Source organism: Podarcis vaucheri (genome assembly GCF_965113315.1).
Source record: "Podarcis vaucheri genome assembly, chromosome: 13".
In the NCBI taxonomy this organism is placed as follows: domain Eukaryota; kingdom Metazoa; phylum Chordata; class Lepidosauria; order Squamata; family Lacertidae; genus Podarcis; species Podarcis vaucheri.
Window position 1 is genome coordinate 531669 of NC_138751.1, and position 9874 is coordinate 541542.

General features: G+C 57.3%; 2 protein-coding genes across 6 annotated transcripts; one reads left to right on the forward strand and one right to left on the reverse strand.

The window, feature by feature from the left end:
* Positions 1-300: 300 nt before the first annotated feature.
* MED11 (mediator complex subunit 11) lies at positions 301-2523 on the reverse strand. Its single transcript, XM_082196282.1, has 3 exons — positions 2366-2523; positions 2030-2160; positions 301-665 (listed from the first exon to the last, which is right to left on the reverse strand). Exons 1-3 carry the CDS (start codon positions 2514-2516, stop codon positions 528-530), a joined length of 420 nt encoding a protein of 139 aa, XP_082052408.1. The 5' UTR covers positions 2517-2523; the 3' UTR covers positions 301-527.
* A 134-nt stretch (positions 2524-2657) lies between these two features.
* On the forward strand, positions 2658-9764 carry LOC309518057 (autophagy-related protein 16-1-like). 5 transcript variants are annotated; one of them, XM_082197861.1, is made up of 9 exons: positions 2658-2750; positions 4451-4544; positions 5016-5091; positions 5275-5348; positions 5607-5837; positions 6723-6785; positions 8176-8331; positions 9347-9419; positions 9507-9764. In XM_082197861.1, exons 1-9 carry the CDS (start codon positions 2660-2662, stop codon positions 9567-9569), a joined length of 921 nt encoding a protein of 306 aa, XP_082053987.1. In that variant the 5' UTR covers positions 2658-2659; the 3' UTR covers positions 9570-9764. The 5 variants fall into 5 exon arrangements, with proteins under 5 accessions (XP_082053987.1, XP_082053990.1, XP_082053988.1 ...); XM_082197864.1 differs by having other exon boundaries at positions 8235-8331; XM_082197862.1 differs by lacking the exon at positions 2658-2750 and adding an exon at positions 3238-3533 and having other exon boundaries at positions 4952-5091.
* The last annotated feature ends 110 nt before the right edge of the window (positions 9765-9874 follow it).

The following is a 9874-nucleotide window of genomic DNA, read 5'->3' on the forward strand; positions in this document are numbered from 1 at the left end:
TGGAGTTGGATCAGTGTCTGGCCTGAAAGACAGGAGTGGAGAATCAGAGAATTGGAGAGTCGGAAGGGACCCCAAGGGTCATCCAAACCAACCCTCTGCAACGCAGGAATCACAACGAAAGAAACCCAGGCAGACGGCCACCCAACCCCTGCTTACAAGCCTCCCAAGGGAGGAGAGTCCAGAGGCTGCATGCGGCACGCCAACACTGAACTGAGCCCACACCGGGTGCCCTTCTGGCCGATCTCATTTAATGGAAATGTGCATACCGTGAATCTGTCGAAAAATTAACAAACATTTTGTAAAAACAAATTGTGGAAATGTCACAAGTTTGTTCCAGGAAAGAAGCCAAAGAGGAGGAAGTAAAGCTATGGAAAAGGCGACCAAGACGTTGGTGCTCCTCTTCTGCCCCGCAGGGCTGCTCCAGTCTGCTCCGCAGGCAGGCGGCTCAGAGCCCTTTGTCCACAAAGAGCAGCCTGGCGAGTGCTGGCGGCCAGGAGGGGCCACCCAAGAGAGGCCTCCCCTCGGCCTCACTGCTCCAGCATCTGCTCGCAGGTCCGGGAGACTTCTCCCAGCTTGACCCGGGCGTAGTCGATCCTCTTGAGGGCCATCTGGCAGTCCTTGCGGGCCGAGTAGCTGGAGCCTTCGTGGGGCTGCCCTGTGGCCACCTGGAGGGAAGAGGAAAGCAGGCCAGGTGAGAGGGCAGCCGGCGGCTCAGAGAAAGGACCTGCCCCCTTGCCACTGCGGCGTAATGGGCAGCGTGTCGGACTAGGAAGTGGGAGGCGCGGGTTCAAATCCCCCCCTGGGGAGCTGGCACGAGGCCCATCGACAGAGCAACTCTGCGCTACAAAGACGTCTGCAAACGTGGCACGACAGCTGGCCACACCAGCCGTGTGGGAATCCCTTGCAGACGACGGCCGTGCCTGGAGACAGGCAGGTTGCGCATCCCTAGCAGTGACCAGGGGAGGAATGGCCGCTTTGGGGAGCGCAGAGAGAAGGAACGCCAGGGTGGAGCTGCAGCAGCAGCACAACCAGGCGGCTTCCTTGCCCCGGCTGCAGCCAGGATTCAAAATTAGCCAGGCACTTTTTGCTACTGTCCAGACTGCGTGGAGATTTCTGGGAAGCCCAGTGGAAAAGCCTCTGCCTTAGTCCAGAGTGAACCCCATTTCCGTTTCCACTGTGTGTGTTGGAAGAGCAAGCGAAAGTCAGACAAAACCATTGAGATAATACAAGAAAAGAATCACAGCACCGGGAGGGACCCTGAGGGTCATCTAGTCCAACCTCAGGCCAACAGACATTCCCTTGTGGTGACTGAACTCAGGTTGAAGGTAGCATTTGGTCCCCTGCCACCTGTTTCCCTCCCCTTCCCTCAAACTGTGCACAATGTCTCCTTTACGAAGAATCGTAGAGCGAGAAGGGACCTCAAGGGCCATCTAGTCCAGCCCCCTGCAATGCAGGAATCTCAACATGCCGTCCCCCATATCATCTGAAACGGGGTCTGGCTTAGTTTTGCAAGTCAGTTTTAGATCATCAGAATAGTCTTGCAGCCGCTGCCCCTGGAGGAGAGCAAAGGGGGACCTTCCAGCCCAGTCTCAGGTTCTCACACTGGCCCACAAGGTCAGGATCCGAGCCCAAGAGCAGCAGTTCCCTCCTGCGGTGAGTTCCCAGCCACTGGTACCCAGAAGCACGACTGCTGCCTCTGGCTGTGGAAGCAGAGCATGGCCGGCACCCCCATGAATTGCCTTCCTCCCCTTTTAGAGCCACGCCAGCCGCCAGCCCAGGCGCCTCAAGCAAGTCCTGCGTGTGACAGAGCTCTGAGCATCATCCCTCTCCCGATGGGGCAGGCGGCCATGATCTGCCCCTTCCAGAAACGGGGGGCTTTTCCCCAGCCGGGCAGGCGGACGGCTGGACCCTCCATTTAGACATCTTGCCTCCGCCTCCCATTCTTGTTCCTGGGGCTCCTGGGGTGCTGGATGAGGCTGGGCTCCCTGACAGGCGCCCCCCCCCGCGCCAGCCCCGCCCACCCACCCACCTGCGTCAGGTAGCGGATCTGGGCGGAGAGCTCCGACTCCACCTTCTGGACGGAGCCCATGAACTGGGAGGTCTGGCGCTCCAGCAGGCTCCAGTTGGGCTTCTCCTTCGACAGCTCCAGGATCACCGTCCCTGCGGGGGGGGGGGAGAGAAGAGAAGGGGGGGATGTCAGGGGTGGGCGGGGCAAGCAGGGGGCACCCTCAGGACACGGGGGAGCTCCGCCCATGGGCCCGCCTGGCCCCGCCCGCTCCCCGAAGGACCCGCCCCTCGTGGCCCCGCCCACCCGCGTCCTAGAGGGAAGCTGAAGCCCCGCCCCTCTTTCCCCGGCCCCGCCCACCCGCGCTCTGCATGGCGGCGCCGATCTCTCGCTCCAGCTCCTCCAGCAGCCGCAGCCGCTCGTTGGCCAAGCCCAGCCCGTAGGCGCCCGAGCCCGACGCGGAGCCCCCCGCCGCCGCCGCCGCCGCCGCCGAGGAGGAGCCCGCCGCCATCGCGCTCCCGCCCTCGCCTCCGCGCATGCGCCCGGCAACCCAGAACTACGTCTCCCGGCGTGCGCGGCGCTCTCTTGGCGGCACGTGATCCGCGCAGCCCTCTCTTCCGTCTCCCGGCGTCCTCTTGGCGAGGGGGCGGGGCCATGCCGGGCGCGGGCTGGCGGCGGCACGTGCGCGCGGAGCTGCAGCGGCGGGAGCGGCGCGCGCGGGGCCTGCGGCTGCTGCTGGAGCGACGTGAGGGGGCCCGGGGAACTCCCCGCCACCGGGCTGGCTTCGGGGGGGGGCAGCGGGCGGGGGCCACATTCCCCTCCGGGCAGCCTTCCGGGGGCCACCAGGCCAGCTGGGAGCTCCGCCCAGCCCTCTCCTCCATTTATTATCATTATTATTATTATTATTTATACCCCGCCCAGCCACTCTGGGCAGCTCCCAATCGAGTGTTAAAAACAAGACAGCATTAAATATTAAAAACTGCCTTCAGGTGTTTTTAAAGAGAGGAGAGCGACTTATTTCCTTCCCACCTGGTGGGAGGCTGTTCCACAGGGCGGGCGCCACCACCGAGAAGGCCCTCTGCCTCCTTTGAATTGTGCTCGGAAACGTCCTGGGAGCCAATGCAGATCTCTCAGGTTATGTGGTCCCGGCGGCCGCTCCCAGTCCCCAGTCTGGCTGCCGCATTCTGGATAATCCATCTCCAGCCATCGCCACCTCTTCTGGCAGTGCCCTTTTAGGCGCTGCAGGAGAGGGCATCTCCCGCCCTTCAGCCTCACTGGCTGCCCCCCAGTTCTGCCATGACCAAAGGGGGAGAAAAGCTTTCCTCTCTCCACTTTCCCCACGACAGTAATAGTTTTGTCAGCTTCCACCATGCTGCCTCTGCCTCACCTTTTCTCTCGACAAATAAGCCCCCCCCCCCTGGTCACTTTCAACCCCCCTGACCCTCACATGAAGGGCAGCGTAGAACGCTAATAAATCATAAGAGTAACTTTGGTGGCCCTTTTCCAACTTGGCAATATCCTTTTTCAGGTGAGGTAACCAGAACTGCACAGAGTTATTCCAAATACAGACACATCATTGATTTGCATAACGTCCCTAATTATGCCAAGGATCCCTGGTGTGGGGATTGGCCTTTTTCGCGGCTGCCACCCCCTGGGCCCACACCTTTCGGAGTCTGAAGATGTTTTCTGGTTAGAGAGAAACTGGGAGGCTATAAAGCAGGGGCAGAGAGGCGTGAAGCCTGGCAGGAGTTTCAAGGGCCAGGGAGAAAGGGCTGGAGGGCCGCTTCCCTGCCCTGGAGTCAGAATAGGATCTTCTTGGCTCTCTGCCTGGTGCAGCAGCCCTCGCCTCCCTGGCGCCTCCCAGAGGTTGCGGGACTCCAACTCCCAGCAGCCACCAAGTGGGTGGAGGCTGAACCCCAGCACCCGCTGGCTTGCCTGTTTCCTTTGCTGTGATCCCTGCACCGCAGCGGGTTGGGCTGGATGACCCCTGGGGCCCCTTCTGCTGGCAACCATTGCCTTGAGCATCAGTACCACCTGCTGGAGGGGCCAAAGCGGGGGCCCCAGCCCAGCGTCCTGATCTCACAGCAGCCAGCCAGACGCCTCTGATGGGAAGCCACCTGGCAGGATACGAGCCCAAGTGTAGCTCTCCCCACCATTTCCAGCAAAGGGCCTTCATCCTCACTGATCGGCCTGTCCTCCGCTGTGAAACTGCCCAATTCTCTTTTAAAGCTGTTCAAGTTGGTGGCCATTTGCTACCTCCTGTGGGAGGGAGTTCCGCAGGTTAACGGCCTGCTGGATGAAGAAGTTGCTTTCTCTCCCCAGCCTTTGGAGAGGCAAGCGAGGCAGTGGAGGCCTAGGGTGGGGCTGCCCTTTCTAAAAGCCCCCTTCCCCAGAGACTCCCTTCCTTCCCAGCCCCTCCTGAGACGCTCCTTCTTGCTCTTCCAGATGAAAAGCTGTATGGCCGCCTGGATGCTCTGCAGACCCTGCTGGCAGCAGCGGAGGAGGAGGGGCAGTGGCCAGTGCCAGTGGGGTCCTGCCGGTGAGTGCACAGGGTGGGGGGCTGGTGTGGGGGGGGGGAAGGATGGGCGTTTGCTGAATGGGGGGGGCAGTCCTCTTCTGGCTTTTTCCTTCTTTTTTTATACATTTTTATTGATTTCTTAACATATCGATTCCAACAGTCATACAACATATCTTTTCATCTTATACAATTTTTTAGACTTCCGTTAACACCTCTGATGATTTTCCATTCTTTATCACTTATTCTGCATTTCTTAATTCATATATTGCATTGAGTTATCCTTAACTAATAACTCTTTTCATAGTCTTTATTGTAATATGTCAAATAATCCACTTTACAAAACTACTAGCGCAATCTGTTCATCGCAATTACTTTTCAAATAGTTCATATAATTTACTCCAGTCCTCTGAGAATCTCTGATCCCGCAGGTTTCGAATCCTTCCTGTTAGTTTATCTAATTCTGCCTAGTCCCCCTCTTCTGGCTTTTTCCAGGCCCCCCCAGGAAGTGGCCTCCATCCGGGTGCAGCAGGAGATGGAGCTGATCGAACTCCGGAAAGAGAGAGAGGAGGTGAGTGGAGGCTCCGCGAGGGCCTGGATTGGGGCCAGCTCCTGTGGCTCCGTCGGATTAGGGAATTGTTTGAGTGGGAGGGGCTCCCCAGGGGTCATCTAGTCCAACCCCCTGCAGTGCTGGCATCTCTGATCGGGGTGCAATTCAGGAGAGAAATAAAGAAGTGCTGCGCTTGCTTTGCAGTTGTGCCAGCGTGTCGCTCTCTTGACGGACATCCTGAGGGAGGCGGAGGCAGAGAACAAGGAGCAGCGGGCAAAGTAGGAGTCTTGGTCTCTCTGGCCCCCCAGGTGTGGGAGGGGGGGGCTCGGCCTTTTAAAGAAGTTCAGTGCATCTGGTTTGCCGGCGTTGCGTCCCGGCAGTTTTCCTTCCTCCGTTCCCCCTGTCTTTGCTGCAAAATTCACCAGGAGGCCCACAAAACGTTAGAAAATGAAATCTTGCATTGCCGGGGGTTGGTCTGGATGACCCTGGGGTGTCCCTGCCGGCTCTGGAATCCGGTGCTTTCTGCCCCACCGCAGGACGAGGCGCCTGGCCCAGGATCTGGCTGCCCTGACCCGCCGGCACGAGGAGGCGCAGTGCCAGGCCTGGGCGCTTTCCCAGGAGGCCGAGGGGCTGCGCCGGGAGCTGGCTGAGGCGCAGGGACTCCTGCAGGAGGCGCAGCGGAAAAGGGAGGAGCTGGAGGCGCGCTGGGTGCGCGAGAAGGCGCTGGAGGCCGGCCGGCTGAACCAGGCCAACGAGCAGCAAGACCGGTGAGCAGAGGGGCTCTGTCCGGAAGGATGCTCAGGCGGGGGTTGTGGAGGAGCAGTCGCACCACGGAAGCCAAACGGAAGGCCATTCGACTTCCAAAACATTTGGGAACCAAGGCCCGGCTTCCAATTGGCTGCAGCAAGCAACCCTATTAGCGGATTAGCGCCATTAGCAGTTTAGCGGCTATTAAAGGCTTAGCAGCTTAGAAAAAGGGGGGGGAGCGAAAAAAATCGCAAGACGTTTTCGTCTTGCGAAGCAAGCCCATAGGGAAATTCGTCTTGCGAAGCGCATCAAAAAACGGAAAACCCTTTCGTCTTGCGAGGTATTCGTCTTGCGGGGCACCACTGTACCCCGTTTTTAAATACAATATACTCCCATACAGACTCCTTCCAATGTGTTTGGAGCCCCGCCGGATGTCCGGGTTCCTTTGAACATTTGCAAACCAGAACACTCACTTCTGGGTTTGCGGCTTTCAGGAGCCAAAACGTTTGAGTGCCAAGACATTTGGGTGAGGATTCATATCCTACCCTTTGTCATCAGGTGTTTGGGCAGATCACAGACTAAAACACAAGATAATAACACAAAACGAAACTGCAAGGCAATAGACACAGGGTGCTAGTTAGCCAAGGGCCGGGGGGGGGGAAGAGGAAAGCTTCTGGCTGGTGCCTAAAAATGTGTGCTGGGGGGAGGCTTTTTTTGGAACCTCTCCCCCCCCCAACACACACACAAAAATGAATACATTTTTAGGCCCAAATTGAAAATAGTCCAGGCGCCATTCAGAGAGCCCAATTTCCGGACGTGTCCCACCCCCGTTGACATTGCACTCTGTTTGCACGAGGCTTTTCTTCCCTGAAATCCGACCCCTTCTCTCTCCCCCCTCCCCCCAGGTATCAGCGGAGAGTCCGGCGCCTCCAAGAGAAGCTGCAGGCGGCCAGGGAAGCGGCTGGCATGTGAGTCCGTCTCCTTTTCCTGAGGGAGGGCAAGGGGTGTCCCTCTCTAGTGGGGCTGCCATCCCCGCTCGGCCTTGAAGCTCCCTGGGCCACTCTGACACACAGCGCGGAGTGGAACTGCGGAACTCCCTCCCACAGGAGGCAGCCGTGAAAGAGGGAGACGAGGCAGATTCATGGGCCATCGGTGGGTCTGCTCCATCTCCACAATTGCAGGTGGATGTGCTTCTGAATCCCAGTTGCCGAAGCCACGCGAGGGGAGAGTTGCTCTTGCGGGTTCCCATGATAGGCGTCTGGCTGGCCCCTGCGAGGCCAGGAGGCGGAAGTAGGTGGCCCCCCGTTGCCCTGATGTCCTTGGGGAACCTCCAGCTCCAGAGGCAGTCTACCTCCATTCCTCAGTTCCTGGGGGCATTTGGCCCCTGGGAGAACAGGAGGGGGGCTCCCCTTGGGGCCTTCAATGGGGGTTATCAGGCCTGGCACAAGGTTTTGGGGTGCCTTGCTCTCCCCTTTCTTTGTGATGAAGGGGGCAGCTGCTTCAAGGCCTGCCTTAGAGGGAGGGGCCATTCCCAGCCCCAGGAAGGTTTGGGGTTGGGGCGCTTTGAGAAGGGAGGGGGGCATTCTGGCCTCGCCCTTCATCATGGCCCCAATCCAAGGAGTCCTGGGGGGCCCCAGGCTTTCCCCCAACCATCTCTGGGCCCTGAGCACCTGTGATTTTCAGTGGGGAAACCAATGGCGGCCCCTGAAGCTTCCCGGCCCTTCTCTATGGACCAGGCCCTTAAAATTAGTAGTAGTAGTAGTAGTAGTAGTAGTAATAATAATAATAATAATAACAACAATAATAATAATAATAATAGAATTATTCTGTGTCAGTCACACTGGGATCCTGCATCTTGGCTGACCACTGTGTGTGTGTGTGTGTTGATCCCGGGTCTGATCCTTATGTCTTAAAAAATAAGAGAGAGCAGCAGGATAAAAATGCAATTAATAAATCACATAATTGAAAGGCTGGAAGGACGGCGAGGGTCCTCTGGTGCAGCCCCTTCACTGCAGGAATTGCAGCTGAAACATTCATGGCAGACGGCCGCCAAACCTTTGAAGTATTGTAAAAAAAATTAAACTTATTAGTGTTTTTTGCAACACTTTTAAGTTTCCTGTTTTTTGTAGACTGCTTAGAAATGTTTTTAAAATATTAAGCGGTATTGAAATCACTCAATTTGCTCCGCTTAAAAACCTCCAAGGGAGGAGAGTCCTAGATTGAACGTTTTCTTTTTCACGGTTTTAAATGTTTTTAATTTCCCTCTGGGGGAAAGCAGGGTGCCGTTTTCTAAGAAGAGCCACTTTGCCTTCTGACCAGCAGCTGCCTTTGCTCTGAAAGACCCCCACTTTTTCTTAGAAAAGTGGGGCACCCCACTGCCTGCCCCCAACACGGTCTGCCCCTCTCTCTTGACGCAGGATTCCCAGGCCGGCAGCTGCAGAATCGTCCCCCAGCGACAGCACCTTCAGCACGTCTTGCGAGGAAACCAGCGCAGAAGGTGGGAGCAGCCCAAAGGTGGGTGTGGCGGGGGGGCATATTTAGTCAAGTAATGTGCACCCCACCTCTCAGGCGAGAGATTCTTCCAGGGCGGAAGGTTTCTAGGAAAGCATCAAACTGCATTCTCGTGCCATTTGATAACAGTTTGTTGCGATCTTGGAAACAACCAAGGGGACTTGGTAGATCATGAGCCAATGGTGTGACGCAGCAGCAAAAAGGGTGAATACTATCCTAGCTGCATCAACCGGAGTGTCCAGATCAAGGGAAGGAATAATACTGCTTTATTCTGCCTTGGGTCAGGCCCTACCTGGAGCCCTGTGTCTGGGCATCACAATTTAAGAAGGATGTTGACAACCTGGAACATGTGCAGAGCAGGGCAGCCAAGATGGAAAGCCGGCCTGATGAGGAATGGTTGAAGGAGCTGGGGGAGTTTAGCCTGGGAAAGAGGAGACTGAGAGGAGAGAGGAGAGCCCTCTTCAAGGATCTGAAGGGCTGCCCCATGGAAGAGGGAGCAAGCTGGTTCTCTCCTGCTCCATATAAATATTAAGAATTTATTAATTATGCCCCGCTCATCTCGCTGGGTTTCCCCAGCCACTCTGGGCAGCTTCCAACAAAATATTAAAATACAAGAGTGTGTCAAACATTAAAAGCTTCCCTAAGGAGGGCTGCCTTCAGATGTCTTCTAAAAGTCAGGTAGTTGTTTATTTCCTTGACATCTGGTGGGAGGGCGTTCCACAGGGTGGGTGCCACTACCGAGAAGGCCCTCTGCCTGGTTCCCTGTGACTTGGCTTCTCACAGGGAGGGAACCGCCAGAAGGCCCTCGGTGCTGGACCTCCAGAGGAGAGGACTTGAGGCAATGGCTTCAATTTACAAGGAGATTCCAGCTAACGTCAGGAAGAACCTTTCTTTCTTTTGTTGGGGGTCTTCAGTTTGGGTGGCTGCCTGCCAGGAATGCCCGAGCTGCTGCGGTTCCTGGGGTTCCCTCCCCACTCCTCAGTCCCGCGGTTCCTAGCGCTCCTTCCCCTCCTTCCAGGTTTCAGAAGCAGGACCAGCAGAGCCCAGCCCCCCTCGGGCCTCATCCCCTCTGGGTCAGCGCGCAGCTGCAGGTACCCTTCTCTTTCCTCTCCGGGGCGTCGGTGGGGCAGCAAACTTCCTCCAGGTCCTTAACTTGGCCCCCCTCTTTCTTGCTGCAGGTCCAATTCTCGAGGCAGCCCCCGCCCCGTGAAGGCAGCCTGGCCCTTTCCAAGAACATCTGAACAGCCGTCGGTGGGCTTGCTCAGTGGTCACAGCAGACTTGCAATGGCACCCAGGTTCTTGACCTGGACCTCGTGTCATGGAGAGCGTGCTGGTTGTGTGAATTGCTCAGGAAAAGGGGGCTAGCCACACCCCACAACCCTGGAGCCTACAAGTTTTTTGGGGGGCAGGGGTAGCGTGGCCTCAAGGCCCCCCCCACGTGGCTCTTCTTCTGTGGGTGGGGGGTCTTCCTTCTTGCCAAACCTGGGGGTCAGGGAGCGTCTGGCCCCACAGCGGTGCAGCAAGAGGGGGGGAGTCCTTGCTGCAG